This window comes from Gopherus flavomarginatus, chromosome 10, assembly GCF_025201925.1.
Source record: "Gopherus flavomarginatus isolate rGopFla2 chromosome 10, rGopFla2.mat.asm, whole genome shotgun sequence".
In the NCBI taxonomy this organism is placed as follows: Eukaryota; Metazoa; Chordata; order Testudines; family Testudinidae; genus Gopherus; species Gopherus flavomarginatus.
The window spans coordinates 73,231,960-73,248,629 of record NC_066626.1 but is presented as its reverse complement, the minus strand read 5'-3'; the positions used below and the strand labels follow the sequence as shown (position 1 = coordinate 73,248,629).

Here is a 16,670-nt window from a genome sequence, read left to right as displayed (position 1 = left end):
CATAGTTTAGGAACTTGGGAAAACTGCCACTTTTATAAAACTCCTGCACAGTTCTACAGTCTGATGCACCCAACTGAATGCCTGCGCGCTGCAACAAGAGACCTCTGAACAAAGTAAGATGGGGTCTTGGAGGACATACAATGAAAGAAAGATTATGGGTTTCAATTGAGATGGAAACTAGGATACAGTACTTTAATTTTAGAACCAGTTTTATAGTAGAAAGGTGTGAATTGTGGGAGCTTGGAAAGATAGATTAGCAATAGCTTGTTTAACGTCTCCCATCACAATAATAAAACCTCAGCAGATTTGACCACAGAGGGATCTGCAGAAACCTTCTGACGCATTCAGAGGTTTTTAGTATGCGCCGCAGGCTGCTGACATTTATCTCCCGACTGTTTAACAACAAGTAATGTGAAACGCTCAGTGTCTAATTTTTAAGAATGCTGGTTTTATTTCGTCATCAGTCAAAGCCCATTATTAAAAAAGGAACAGAGAATGCGAGCTTGCAGTTAGTAGCTCATTGTTTCCAAAACCCAAAACAAAAGGAATCAAGTTTTGTGGGAAAATAATCAGAGAAGAATAAATGCTAAAACAACATTTAAAAAAACGCAGTTTGCGTATATAACTGAGGCTTATAGGATTCTTTCTATCAACCAGAATCAAAGGCCAAATTCTCCCCTCAGGACACAGATACAACTTGAGTGGTTCTAGAAATAAATATCAGACACTGGATTTGACTCATTTGTCCAAAACTGTGTTCTGAGTGGCCTACTGGTTTTTTGGCTGGTTTCTTTTTGTGATCGGAGGGTTAAATCCTGTGTAACCAAAACTGCCACAGAAGTTGATGGAAGATTACTATTATTTATTTATTTGTTTTACTGTGGTACCTCGAAGCCCAAGTCAGGGATCAGGGCCCCATTTTGCTTGGTGTTGTGCATATCGTCACGGAGTCACCGGGCGATGCTCTGGAACTGCTCCTCACCAAGCCAATCAGGACTTTGGGGAGCCTCCTCTCCCTTGGAGCAGACTTGTTCAGGGCAAGAAGCTCCCACGGCTTCACCTCCTGGGTCTCTCCTTGGAGCATTCAGCAGCCTCTGCCCCTCCGTGCGCTTCCCACAGCGAGCCCGCCCCAGCGGGGTCCTGGGGAAGCCACAGGGTCCTGCACCCCGACTTCGCAGTCAGATGTGACTCTCAGCCAGCCAGTAACACAGAGGTTTATTCAATGACAGGAACAGGGTCTAAAACAGAGCTTGTAGATACAGCGAACCGGACCCCTCGGCCGGGTCCATTCTGGGGGGAAGTGAGCCAGACCCCCCACGTCTGCCCTCAGCCAGCTCCAGACTAACAACCCCCCCCAGCCCCTCCTCTCTGCTCAGCTCCTTTCCCGGGCCAGGAGGTCACATGATCTCTTTGTCTCCAACACCTTCAGCTGGCACCTTTGCAGGGGAGGGGCCCAGGCCATCAGTTGCTAGGAGACAGAGTGCCAGGCATTTAGGTGCACTGGCCCTTTGCTCTGCAGCAATCACACACCCTGATTCCACTGAGGCACCAACACAGTATTCAGAGCAATATTAAGAACATTCCTAGTTCGTCACACATACATATAATGCAAACATGGTCATTGCACTAAAGAGTTTACAACTTAAGGCCCTGATCCTGCAAAGACTCAAGCACATGCTTAAGTTTACATACAGCAGCTAGTCCCATTGAAGCAGGACTAATCACAATCTGTGAAGTCTTTGCAAGCTTAGGGCTTATGTACTGGTCTGTGACAAAGGGTGGATAGAGCAAATAGACAGTGGGAGTGCAAGGTAGCAGTATGATGATTATGATTAGCATAATAAGCAGTGGTCACAGTGCACCAGCTCCCCAGCTATTGCCTATTGTATTTTAGGAACATAGGCTACAATATGGCCAGCTATAGCATCTTCAAATGTTTTTGCCTGCATCTTCACAAGGATTTAGAGAGCTTGCCAAACACACTGACCAATGGGAGCTGCAGCGGTGGTGCTTGCGGGCCTTGGCAGCACACAGAGACCCATTGCTCCTCCTCCCCACAAGGGACCCCAGAGACATGCTAGCAGCCAGCCGCTTCTGGGAGGGCATGGGGCCACAGAAAGGCAGGCAGCCTGCCTGAGCCCCACTGCGCAAGACACCCTGGCCGGAGTCTGCACCTCGCACTTCCTCCTGCATCCCAACACCCTGCCCCAGCCTGGAGTGCCCTCCTGTACCCCAATCCCTTGCACCAGCCCGGAGCCCCCGCCTGCACCAAACTCCCTCCCAGAGCCCACACCCCTCACTCCTGTACCCCAACCGCCTGCCCCAGGTTCAGCCAATGCACACCCCACAGTTGAGAATGTAACACTGATTTGTGACAATCCCTGAAGGATTTTGGATCTATAAACCACAAATGACACTAATAAAGAGTAAAATTCATGAACTGGCCAATGGATTCTATGAGATTATGTGCAGTGTGACTATATGACCCCTGAACCCAAACTCCTGCACTCTAACCCCTTGCCCCAGGCTCAGCCTGGAGCCCACTTCCACACTTCAAACCCCTCAGCTCCAGCCCAGAGCCTGCACCCTCTCTGGCACCCCAACCCCATGAAAGTGAGTGAGGGTGGGGGAGAGCGAGCAACACAGGGAGGGGGGAATGGAGTGAGTAGGGCAGGGCCTCGGGGAAGGGGCAGGGCCTCAGGGAAGGCAGGAGTAGATCCTGAGTTAGGGTGACCAGATAGCAAATGTGAAGAATCAGGACAAGGAGTGGAGGATAATAGGTGCCTATGTAAGAAAAAGCTCCAAAAATCAGGACTGTCCCTATAAAATCGAGACATCTGGTCACCCTATCCTGAGTTGATCTTAAAGTCAAAAAGTGATCTTGTGCGTAAAAGGGTTGGAGACCACTGGTGTAGACACTACCTATGCCAACAAAAGAGGTTCTCCCATTAGAGTAGGTAATCCACTTCTGCAAGGTGCAATAGCTAGGTCAATGGAAAATTTTTATCTATCACTGTCTACATGGGGATTTGGGTTGGATAACGCCACTCAAAGGTGTGGATGTTTCCCACCCCGACCAACGCAGTTAAACTAACCTAATTTGCTAAGGTAGACCAGGTCTCAGTCTCAGAATGATTTAGACTGGAAGGAAAGGGACCCTCTTGAGGGCATTATCATCAGTTCTTAGCCACTCGGCACTGTGGAAGGATTGATTTATAATACTCCTAAACAATCCCTAGCTGAACGGGGTGTGTATTAGCTTTGAACATATCCGTTGATGATATACCCTTGTTTAAATTCAACACAAAACATGGACCACTGCTGGAGTATACAACAGAATATTTCTGTCGGCACAGAAGGTTCAGTAAACAAGTTGTCTGTGCTGGAAGGAAAAGGTCCACAAAGGAATCACACTGTACAAATCTGTTAAGAGCAAAGGAATGAAGAACTTAAAAAGTTTAAATTTCTACCCTAAAAAAGGTGACATCAGTGTATGGAAACACTCTGAAATCAGTCTGCAAGCACAAGAACACTGTGACACCACATCAGCTGGTGACCATTAGCATCCATCTGCGGTTGCTTTCATTTTAAAAAGAAAAGCATTAGTAAATAGAAAAATTAACATGTTAGACACGGAGCAACAGAGACAACTATGTTCAAATTTGCCTTCAGCTTCACCCTACATAGTTTGCTAATAAAAATACATGAATCTCACCTGCTATCAAACTTGTGAATCTCAACTCCATTTTCACACAGCAGTGTTAATGAGAAACCACTGCTCCCAATATAACTAAGAGTCTCATATTGTGCTGTTTGACTCATCCCATTTCATCTGAACATGCCTATTTGATGGAAAGTAAATGTGTGTTTGTACTGCTGCTTTTTATCACTACTTTACAGACTATTTAGTCTCCAAAAAAATCGTTACAAATGCCAAAATAACAAAAAAGTGTTCTGATATAAAAGATAAATAAAAATGTGCACACCAAGTCACGAAACCCAAGATGTGGAAATCAGTTCTGAGACTTTTTTTCTGCCATAACCTTGTTCCAAATGCAAGCTCAGTGCTCTCATGTTATTCAAGGGTAAAAATAAGGTATTGCCCCATTTCCGTATAGACCTTTGAACTCTCTGTAGTAGCTCTTGTTTCTCTACTCATGCTGTTTTAAAGACTATTTTGGGTCTGGATTTGTTTGGTTGATTTTTGTAATAGATCTTTTGTTGAAGACCCCCATATGTTTGATCAATAATTAACAGGACCTGTTAAAAAGCATGGAGAGAGAGCCTCCAGAAAAACAGAGCAATAGAAGTCAGTCAGGAAGATCCAGTTCTCTCTCCTTTAGTTTTATATTTCCCTTAAATTTCAAAAGCAAGAATCTATTTGTTGTTATTATTATTATTATTATTTTTTAATTGGCATTACATTCCCTCTGGCAGTGACTCCTAGGTGGGAAGGGGGGGTCTCCACGCGCCGCTGCCCACAGATACCGCCCCCACAGCTCCCATTGGCCGGAGTTCCCAGCTAATGGAAGCTGCAGAGTCGGCACTCAGGACAGGGGCAGTGCACAGAAACCCCCTGCCCCCTCCTCCACGGGGCTACAGGGACGGTGGTGGCCGCTTCTGGGAGTAGCACGGAGCCAAAGCAGGTAAAGGAGCCTGCCTTACCTCCGCTGCCGTGCCAAACTGTTAGAGCACAAAATCTCCCGGTTTGGCTGAAGTAGCCTCTGGGAGATAGCGCATGATTCAAAGGAGACTCTTGACAAAACCCAAGGTGGCACAGGAAGAATGTGGCAGAGCTGGGAAATGAACTCAGATTTCATGAGTTATACAAGAAATATGTAATTTTTTCTCAATAAAGAACTGGAGCTGGGAGAGAAGCTGGTGAAAAAACTCATCACCCAAGAACAAAGGTGCCGAAAGAGAACCAATGAAGTATGTTGAAGGGTAGTGTCAAGATTGACAGGCCCAAAATACGACCTTCACCACTAAATTTGTAGCAGCCTGATCTTCAGGCAAATGGAACTACCAGTATCAGCCTTGCAGCACTTCCCCATATTTCTTGATGTTGCAACTTTAATTTTACTATTTTAATCATAGAGAGCAGCCTGTGATTAGTAGAAGAGAGACACTTATCTTAATCATTGATCCCTTACTCATAGGTATGCAGATATGCAACCTCTTATTAACATTGGTGATGAGAACCTGCTGCATGGTAAAACTGGAATAAAGTACGGTAATTTCATCTGCTTTTACAACAATGTCAAAGAGGTTGACGGTATATATTTATGACAAAGACTATCATTATTGCTGGTGTCTACTTATATGTTGTGGAAATACTATACTGACAGCAAGTTGTGTGTGGGTGAGGTCCCTTTCCTTATTATACCTTTAACATTGTGTGCAACAACCACCATGAGCAAATGCATCATCTTGTCGATGGTGAGATGGAACAGTGACATTAATGCAATGATTGTCATTAACTTCCCCAGAAACATAGCTATGGAAATGTTCTTGGCAAAAATCTGATAATGGACCTGGTGACCTCAGCTGACTTTCATATCTCCCCATTAGGTATACCCAACAGGATCAGTTCATAGAAGAATTGATTATTAACTGATTTATTAACTCTTAGCCTTAATATCAATGTGAAGTGCACTTGAACTGCTAACATTTGATAAAAAAGCTAATGATGACTTTTTGGTGACTTTTAATGCAAAGGTCAAACTTCCAATTTGGAATTTTCTGTATCCAGTGGTCCATTAGGACTAGATATAGCAAGTGCCAAGATTCTAGCACCAGGAGAAAATGACGATTCACTGTGTCAGTCCTTTTCTAGCATCTATATGTTGTTCCAGGAAAAATCTTTTTTTTTCAAGTTCTTCTAACAAACCAGAGACTATCAACCTTCCAAACAAGGGAAGTAATATTGCTAAAATCCCATTTTATCACAGGACTTGATGGCATCAAAACATAAAATGTTTTACTCTTAAGTTACCTCATGAAACCTTACCTAGGTCAGCTGTGATCTAAAGCTCTTAGTATCTGATGTTTGATGATATATGTGAAACGTGTTTGCTGGACAAGCGTATCCATTTCAGCATTCTCAGATGAAGGACTGAATGTATCTCCTCATCCCTAGAGGTGGCCCCTCCAGCTCAGGTTTGTTCTGTTGACGTGCAGAGGACATTTTCCCCCCAGACATTCTCAAACCAGAACCTTTCACCAGCCCTAAATTCACACAATTTTCTTTTTTTTTAATCCCCATTTTGGCTAACGGACAGCTGAACAACAAACCCAGTGCTCTGTGCTGCATTATCTACAACCCTCCAACCTCCAGCACAGGATTCTCACAAGTCCCTATATCCTGTCTGATCAAACACTGCCTGTTAGAACAGATGGCATCATGTGCAGACCTGCCAATACCCGAGTCCTATGAACAGGGAATATCTGAGGGGGGAAACATGGGCACACTACATATTCCATAGCAACACACTGGTCTAGCAGCACTTTTCAGAGGGATACAGAGAGAAACTGTAAACAAGGAACAGAGTGTGTGCACACCCGTGAACAACCAAAGCTGATTAGATCTAAATTCTAGCAGTCTCCTCTAAAAAGAGATAGGAAAAATACAAACTAGGGACCAAACTAGAATCCACAGAAGGAGAGGAGCTATTAAATGCAGGTATGCAGCTTCTTGAAGGGACATTGTCACGGGCTAGCAGCTTCAGTGAGCTACCACAAAAAGATTTTGCCTCTAGACACTCAGGATCATATTCTATTAAAGTCTCAAGTGAAAAGGAACGTAGCTGACTCTCCACATCATAAATGCTCTGTATGATTCGAAGTCTCTGCAGACTCAGCTCAGTTCAGCCCAGGACTCAAACAGCAGGGGTGTAAATTAGGACTGAAATACACTGGCAGAGCTACATTGGGGCGGGGGGCAGGGGGGGAGGTGTGAAGCTTGCACAGCCCCTGCTTGCCCAGTGCCTTGCTCCAAGCAGCACCATCACACCTTCACTTTCACACACAGCAAATTCACCAAAAAATGAAAGAGAAACGGAATTGTGAGTTTGCAAAGACTCCTTTGGCACCCCTCCAAAATCCTGATCACTTAGCTATTTAGGGCTCTGTTATGAACCAGAACCCCGTTGGGAAGGAGGGAGGCCCACTATCCAAAGTGATGTAACTGGAAGCATTATTCCTCCCACAGATGTAACACTTAACATTCAGGGGCTGGGGTGCACGGCAGGGGCGCTTGCTGCCATCGTACAGCAGCTGCATCCAGTGCTACCTTCCTGTCAACACCCCCACCCCTAAAGCTCCCCACCGTGCTGGGAGCCAGTTGATCCCCAACTCCTACGAAGGTGTACTGGGACAGGAGGGCTCCCTGTTCCCCTCCCCCTTTCTAATGCCCCCACACCGGGGAGGCAAATTTGAGCCCATAAGATCCAGAGAATGGACATTCATCACCATGACATTAGTTACAGTGTTAAAAATATCCAGAAAGTTGAGGAAAAAAGCTCAATGGATTTAACTCTACTCCCCCGTGCAGTCAGTGGCAATAGTCTGCTTTTACACCAGCGTAACAGAGTAGGATGGAGCCCACTGCTGCACTGCGGTGCAACAACAGTATGAAGTAAGCAAAGAAAGAGAGCAGTGGACAGTGTTACTTTAAGTTGAAATCCAATAAAACAGAGAGTAAAAAGAGGTTACAGGGTTGTAGGTCCCCCCAGTCCTGGCGTCAGTTTCTTTGGCTTTACAATCACGTGTTCTCCCCTGTTGTGGTGCGTAAGATTCACACGGACAAAAGGGAAAACGGACTAACTGATTTGACAAGGGAAATGGTGACAGTGACTCCTCACAAATGCTGTCGATGACACAAACAAACTGAAAAACAAAAAAACAAAAAAGAGAAAATTCTCACAAATCCCATTCACCTGTGGTCATTTTAGCAGTTACTTTTAAGAATAGTAAGTAAACAGCAAGCAGAGGGATGGATTCTTTTTTTTTTTTTTTTTTAAATCAAACAATACACTACTGTGTTAAATACAAACTATGAGAAAAATAAAGGGAAAACAGCATTTTTCTTTGGCACATTAGTTTCAAAGCTGTATTAAGTCAATGTTCAGTTGTAAACTTCTGAAAGAACAACCATAACATTTTGTTCAGTTACAACCAACCTCTATTCACGAGGTGTTCAGAACTCTGAGGTTCTACTGTAGTTGGGCATAGCGTTTTCAGTGACAGTGGCAGGGGAAAGACGGCATTTTTAAGACATTTGTCTCCTTCCATCCTCTATGACATTTGCTCTAAAAGTCAACTGGCTCTTGGCTGCTGTGAACTTTTTACAGGAGGCCAAGTGCAGGGAAAGAGTGACTAGCTATTTTCCTCCCCTAACCCCATGCTCTGGTGAGCTCACTACAGGCTGTACGTACAGAAAAATCAAGCACAGATTATTCAGGACTCTCTATTTTCTTGGGCTTTTGGGAGAGTAAACAAGAGAAATTCAAACTGCTTAGCACAGTGCAACAAAAGGATTCCTCTGGCAGAGCAGCAGGGCATGGTTAATTCCTTCAGCAGGCAAAAGAAACCTAGGCGTGTATTGCATTTGCTGTCTTATGCTTCAAAATTAGGACAGTTACTATTTATTACAGTGTGGGTTTTACTCTAAAATCACGCCACCCCATCCAAGGAACAGCTGAATTACTTCTGAAAATCATACATAATTAAGAAAGCCTAAGGAGGGCAATGCAATGCCAGACAGCGACCATATGCTGACAATGGAGTTTCTCTGTTTGCACATATGATGTAACTGAGGGCAGAATTTGACCCCCTAAATGCTACTGGGGGCGGGGGGAAAAGGAGACCCTAGTATCACTGACATCAGTGAGTGTGCTGGGATGCGAGTGAGGGCATTTGTCCAGTAGTATCAGTTAATACTGGATTGTCACCTATCGGTGTATGTAGCGGCCTCCTTAGTTTCTCTGGGGAACTGATTAAATATTTTAATGGTTCTTTGCCATCTTTTAAACCTATTATTTTAGTATGTGAAATGGCTAAATAAAAGAGAGGAACTTTAAATCTGAAAGTATTTGCATTCAGCTTCTTTCAAAGACTACGATTTATTCTTTAGTCTAGACACAGGAATAAATGTACATGATTATGGGCACTGCTTGTTATAATGCACTATTCTGTTTGGGTACTTGAATACGCATGGACACAACAGCATAGAGCCAGGCAGCGTACTACCGGAACAGGCTGTGCATACCACCACCTCTCACACTGCTGTCACTGCACCTGAATCCCTACCTGCAGCTCCCTTGTTGTCCTAGCACTGTGCACTCCTCATCTGAGGCTGCTAATTACACCACCTAAGTGCCTTTCACTTGTGATGTGCCTAATCGGAAAACAAATCACCAAGATAAACAAAGAACATTCCATTACCATGGAGAAGTTTCATATTCACCAAAGGGCACCTCCTGAGGTGTGAGAATACTTCAGCTATGTCCCCTATGCTCCTTGGTGACTACGGAGGCTGCCAATAATGGTGCTAATTAATTCCAGCTGTGATGGTGTGTTCTGTGAGAAGGACTCTGCTCAGCAGAACTGGACCAGGATCATCAGCTTGAGTTATACGAAGCTTTCAGGAGATAACTTTCAGTCACCACTACCTTGACCAGAGTCAAACAGAGAGATCCCAAAACTATTCTCCTAGATCATTCTCCAAGAGAAGAGAATATATTTGGGGGTCTAGTACAAAGCTTCCTGCAGTGAGAACACTTACTATATTTACACAGCTCCATAAATGTGCATAGTGCTTTTCTGACCAAACGTAAAGACCTTGCCCTGAAAAACTTACAGTCCAGGCACTTCCACGGGCTTTGAAGATGTAGAACACATGATCAAATTAGTCTTGAATGTCCGAGAATTAAAAGGCCAATTTACAGGTGTCAATGCACTTAACCTTACATACAATGCCTTCTTCATTAGAGCTTTAATGTTGTTGCTGTAATTGGCAGGGATCTTTGGGAAGCCTAAGATTTGGTAGTCAGAGGAAGTTCCGTGTAATAAATGTTAGTGATACTAGATCAGTCGTGTCAGATTTACAACTGGCACTTTCATAGGAAATGTCATTGGAATTAATGCTGTACCAGCCCTGACCCTAATTCTTCCTGACAAGAGATCTAGAAGGAGGCAGGCAGGGGAGTGGAGAAGATATCAGGTGGCTGGTCCAAAACTGGCATGATGGACAGTGTCTGTTTTTCTGTGATCACCACAAACCTCAGAGTGGGACAAAAAGAAAAGGGCAGAAGAAAAGAGATCTGACCCAGAGAAATAGTAACACTGCTGCATGTGCCTCCCCTCTCTCAGTTCACCAGCTTCCACTAAGAGGTAGGGTATGTTTGCAGGTCCCACTGCAGTGTTAGTTTACATCATTCTATATGGATTCCATTACCTGACTGGCATAATGGTCACCTGGTAGGCTTAACATTTAATAAATTCCCTATACTCCCTTTTTTTTTTTCAATCATTTCAATATCACTTGAAAGCAGGCAGTATAAGATTCAAGAAATGGTGTTCATGATATTTACATATTCCCTTTTGATACTCGTTCCCTGTCTCACATGTCCCTTACCACATCCACTGAGCAGCCTCACATCACCAAGGAAAGTTCCTTTAATATAGGGGATATTTGCATACTAAAGGGTCTATTCATCTCTAGGTGTGCAAGAAATTTATGGTTCCAACCTCCACCAAAGTTAATGGGAGTTTTGAGTATTAATTTTTCTTTCACTGAGGAAACAGGCCTCATTGGTTTACACTGAAGGATGGCCTCAAAGTATTTTAAATGTTAACTTTGTCCTTTTATATTTGCCGGTCAAGAACACAGAAAAACCTGACAAGAGGCCCTTAACAATTAACGGGAAGTCAGAGAAGTGCTGGGTCCAGAGGACCACAGATCTGGTTTAATGACAACAGAGGAAGACAGGAGGAAGAGAAGTCCTCTCTCTTTCTGTTTTTCAAGGTAGTGCTAAAATAACCCATTAAAAATAAAGTTCAACACAAATACAAATACAACCAACAATAGGGACCCTACTTGAACAGCTAAAGGCAAACACTGCCTCTTTTTCCTTAATAATACTTAACTTACAGAACAAGGTTTGTTTTCAAAGGACATTTAAGTCCTCCCATTTAACGTTGTTTTGATGTTACGTCCCTGCTCCATTAGGGAACAGGCTCATTTAAAGTTGTGCAATGCTCCCTTACAAAGTCCTTTGGCTGCCTGCTCTGTCCACTGCTTGTAGGATTCTCTGGAAGAGCAGCGACTTTACAAGGGAGCATTGCACAACTTCCTCTTCTCCACCACCTCCCCCTCCTCTCCCAGCGCCTCCTCCACCGCCAAACAGCTGTTAGGACTTTCTCAGAGGGAGGGGGAAGAGCGGGGATGAGGCATGCTCGGGGAAGGAGGCGCGAGGCGGAGGCGAGGGGAGCTTTGCTGCTGGTGGGTGCAAAGCACCCTTTAATTTTTCACTGTCAACCAGGACTGAACCCTGCCAGCATTCAGGAGGCTCGAAGGGACGGGGGAAGAGCTTCACAAACATCACTGCTGGGCATAGTATTAAATTGGTTGTTTAATACTGTTTAAAACTTATACCTGTATTAAATTACTGGTTAAATTTTTTTATTTATTTTTTTTTTTTACTGTTTATGCATATAATACCTTTTGTCTGGCAAAAAAAAATTTCCTTGGACCCTAAACCCCCCATTTACATTAAATCTTATGGGAAAATTGGATTCGTTTAACATTGTTTCGCTTAACGTTTCATTTTTCAGGAACATAACTACAACGTTAAGTGAGGAGTTCCTGCAGAGTCCAAACACTCAGTAGTCAGTCTTCGCTGCACCCTGGGATAGGGGAACATTAATCCCACTTTACAGATGAGGGAATGGAGGCCTAGAGCCCAAGTGACAGAGTGCAGATTAAAACTCAGACCTGTGCTTAAGCCATTAGACCACATTGCGCTAAACTCACCTCCCTAAGGGCTGCAGCGAACATGCACAATTGTTTTTGGCTAAGATCACACATTGCCCATCTAGATTCTTTATGGCCTACAACATTGTAGTATCTGAGCATCTCAGAACTATAAATGAGGGAACAGTCCTCTAGGTCACTCCTGTGAGATAGGAAAGTATAAGCCCCATTTTATAGATGGGGAACTAAGATAAAGTGATTGATTTATCTAAGGGCCACACAGAGACTTCATGGCAGAGCTAGGAACTGAACCTCGATCCCCATCATCTCAGTCACAAGATCATCCTTCATTCCTATGCCCAAAACCTTTGAGCCTGACCTTTATTCAAGCAAACCCTGAAATCTACTGTAAATTTCTGAACTTCAGACAGTACAATGTGTTGCTCAATATCCTTTTTCTTTGGTTATACATGATTCATATGTGCAACATATTATGATGTTTCATTATGGTTAGAATTCATAATATTATACAGCAATCCTGTGGTCTCTTTGGTTGCTGAAGTGCTGGGAAGACCCAGAAGTGTAAATGCAAATAGAATACCTGCATCAGGCAGCCTGTACTCTACTGCAGAGATAGCTGCATTTCAGTGATTCACTGTATACACAAGGCCAGATCACAGCCTCCCAAGGGAATCTCATAGGAAGGATGAAAATACTGTGGAATTTCCCTAAATTGTTCTGGAGACAGATGGGGAAGGTTTTCCCCTTACTGGAAAATATAATGACTTGGTCACTAAGACCTGAAGATCCTTGGTAATCTGACAAACACACAAGGCCATCCATATAGACGCCCACATACACTCCTCCTGGCTCCACCAGAATTGCACTGGCAGGACTGCCCCCAGAACCTCCCCAATGGAGAGTTTCACAAGCAGATGAAGGTTGCCTTGATTTTTTTCCATGACCACAAAATGGACTGCAGGGGGACAGGAGAACTGATGCCTGCCCAGCCAGTGGCTCCCTCGCCCAGCCCCTCCCCACAAGGGGATCCTAGTCTTTCAAAGAGGTCCCAGAAATGGGGAGAATAAGCACTGTGGAAGCAGCTTACACTCACCCTTCCATGTGAGAAGGGCTAGAGGCAGAGAGTCCCTTCTCAAGATCTCAAGGGGACCACTGGGGTCTATAGCACATCCAGAAGAAAGATGCCATAAGAATAGAAGATACCACCAGTCATGTTTCTTCTAACATTTTATATTTACACAGTTCATAATATCAATGACGACTTCTAGGTCAGACATTTCCTGACACATTAGACCAGCTAGACTAAGACCCCCCAGACCCTCAACTCCATCAACTGGTCATTAAAAGCCACAGAATCCACAGCGTGAAGAGATCATTCATGCTTAATTAATAACAATAAACATATGTTTACTTTATACAAGAAATAGAGCATGTCCATTTCTCCAGTACATTAAATCCATCCAAACAGGGAGATTCCATGTTTGGAAAATACTATATGAAGTGTCATTCTCAGATCTCTGCTATCTAATCAACATGCAAGGAACTTGGGTGGTGAAATGACAACTTCACACAGTATAGCAAAGATTAATAGCAATGCTCTACTGTGGGAGGGAATGAGGTCTAGTGGTTAGCATAAAGACTAGCATCCTCAGGTTTCTGAGACTATTCTCAGCTCCATCACCAGCTTGCTGGGTGATCAAAGACATGTTACTTCACATTCCTTTACCTCCTCTTTCCCCTCGGAAAACTTGTAAAACAATGTTAACTTATCTAACAGGTGTGTTATGGGATTGTAGTAGTATTCTAAAAGGGCTAGGAGATCCTTGGATGGAATGAGCTACAGAAACGCAAAATATTATCTATAATATCAATCTTACCCCATTGAATGAACACAGGTGGTTTATACCTCCTAAACCATTACATTAAAAACCTGTCAGTAAGATCATACAGCAAGAGGAAAAAAGTCAGTACACAGCCACATTCTATTCAGCACATCGGATACCAACAATCACATGCAAATTTCTCTCATATTTAATCTGTTAAAAACAAGCATCACCTTTTGTCTCAAGAGAGAGCCATGATCCAATAATTTTTTCAACAGAAAAACAAGTGGATTGGTGGGGTGAGGGGGGGGGAGAGGGGACAGTTTTTCCAAGATGGATAACATAAATGGGTCCTCTCGAATACTGAAATGAAAACACAGGATTGGAATGCATCATGAAAAGATATGTAAGCACGTACACATATCCTGAAAATTAATACTCCACAGTCAAATAGATCATTAAGTTTCTCTGCCTAATTGTCTCCCTGTTCCTCACGGTTTCTGACTTCTATAGACAACCTTTCTGCTATAGAACCTTAGCCAAAAAAAACAAACTAAATTATAGAAAAGCCAATGACATCTCCATTCAGTCTAATTCTTTAGCTGCATTCCAGTGTTAATGTACAAATGATCTGGGACCGTCTCAATACTATCTGCTTACTTAAAATTATCTTCCTTAGCTGATACAGCAAACATCTTACTGATAAGAAACAAAAGCACCAACAATATTCAAATATATCACACAAATTATGAACGACAGTTAAAAATTCCACCAATCATTTTCCTCTCTCACTAGGTGTTTTTCTCTTAGATATATGTTCTCCCTTCACTCCTGCTCAATTTATCTGCATTCAGACATAACTGATGCAAGTCTCAGTCTTGTTTGATGTTTATACGCCACTATGCTTATAGCCTATTTTTTAAAGTTTCTTTATTGTACTAATGTCTCAATAATAAAATCTATTGGTTTCTTTTCTAAGGTTAAAAAGAAATGAAAACGCAAACAGATTCACAGGCATAAATGACAATTTCCATTCTTTTTGCTCGTTCGTTAAGCAGAATGCCTACCTTTCCCAATAGTCATAATCTGCAGTGATCCTGAGATGCTAATAAAGAGCACTGTGCCCTAAAAGCAGCCCTACAGTACATCTCTCAGTAACTTAAGCACCAGTAAACTCTCCACCCTCCCAAACGGCTTCTCTGTGTGACCTAGCACAGACGACAACTGCTACTCCTATTCCAAAATAAAAGCCTAGTCTGCACTCAGCTGAGCAACATCTGTCCCTCTGAGACTGTTCACTTCCCTCTTTCTTTTAAGAGAGTCATGACATAAGAACAGGATCCAGTAGGACATTTGTCAAAAAGAAAACCCAGATCACTCCTGCCCACTTTTCTGACTGTTTTCTAGAAAACTAACAGAGCTAATCTGAGGGATCCATTTACGTCTTGTCTGCCATGCTCAACACTGTGTTATTATTATCAGCTATCTGTAGCTCCCAGGATCCCTAATCCTGGCCCAGGACAGCATTGTTTTATCAGAGCACATTATAAATTCAAAAGGGCATGACAAGGACCTTTACTGTCTTCTATATGCCCCAAAGGTAGAAGTCTATTTCTTTTCTCTCCTTTTTCAAGTGAATGCTCGGTCAATTAAATGAATTTTATTTTTCATCACCAAGGCAGCGAGATTCATAGAACACAAACCCGAATGGACAATTAAGCATGCAATGAAGTCTGAATTCAGGAAAACACAATGTGTTTGCTAGTTTAATCTCTTGAGACATTACAAAAAGCATCCCCTTCAATTTTGTAATTTCCTTGTTTGTAAGTGGCTTGCTACACACACAATATCACAGCTGCAGAAAGACTGCAGCATAGCAAATCTTACCCTATCTTGTCAAAATAGCACAGTGGCTATAGTGTATAACTGGAATGGCAGAGGAAGGTCTAGAAAATTACTAGTTTTCACCTAATCATTTCCAAGTTCTCAAGATCTTTATAAACAAACTGAGAAACAAAACAGGATTAATGCAAAGTGTAGTATGGCTACATTAGACTAAACATCTCCTTCACTGTAAATAACACTTAAGAGTATCCAAGAGTAAAATTCATTTTTCTTCTCAGGCCTTTGGCTGGGATGGGTTTACTGTGTTCGCTATCAGTGGTGTTGTTTTATTATTAATAAATTATTCTATTTTTCTTTGAAGGGGGATTAAGCAGGCTATTATTATTATATGATGAATGCCTGTGTGTGTAGTGGGCCCCATTCTAAACAAGAATCAATAAGCAGCAGCTTGAGATTTGTGTTATTAGTATAAAGCACTCAAAGCTACTATGCTAAGGGAAAGCTATGTGGTAAACGATTCAGGTCACAAAAGTATGAACCCAAATCCTCAGGGGTTTTTTTAGCCCTGTCCTTACAGATAAAATTCCCTTCAAAATCCAAGAGGACTTTGCCTGAATAAGGAGCAAGGTTCACACTGACCCCTTTCTCCTATGGCAAACTGTCAAAAGGCCACAAAAGTTTTTCTTGCATACCCCACTTATTGGTTAAAAGAGATTTCCCCCATTCTGCACAGAGACAGGCATCATCCTGCAGGGATGGGTGCTGCGCTGCTAGCCCCCTTTCTCCTTGCAATAGCCACACTGATACTGCCTGCTCAGAGCTTCCAGCTGTCAGACCTCCCACCTAGATTTCTACCGCCCGAACTTCACCTCCTATCCATCCCTGAGCCCTGCTCCAGGAAGTGCCCAATCCAACCTGTTTGGGGGTAGGGAGAGAGAATATCTGGGCACCCACCCTCCCCCCAGTCACACAAGAAAAGGGGTTATCCTCCATGCATGGACCACTGT

At 43.0% G+C, this 16,670-nt stretch overlaps 1 protein-coding gene across 47 annotated transcripts in view; it reads right to left on the bottom strand.

The window, feature by feature from the left end:
• CLASP1 (cytoplasmic linker associated protein 1) overlaps positions 1–16,670 on the bottom strand; it is a 278,689-nt gene that overhangs the window by 167,211 nt on the left and 94,808 nt on the right. Inside the window, exon 1 of one of the 47 annotated variants that reach the window (XM_050916966.1) lies at positions 14,886–15,002. The exons of the other annotated variants lie outside the window; for them this stretch is intronic. Coding sequence (XP_050772923.1) covers positions 14,886–14,901 — 16 coding nt within the window. The 5' untranslated portion in view covers positions 14,902–15,002. Of the gene's footprint in view, positions 1–14,885; positions 15,003–16,670 lie in introns of those variants that run through there. 47 annotated transcript variants of the gene reach the window in all.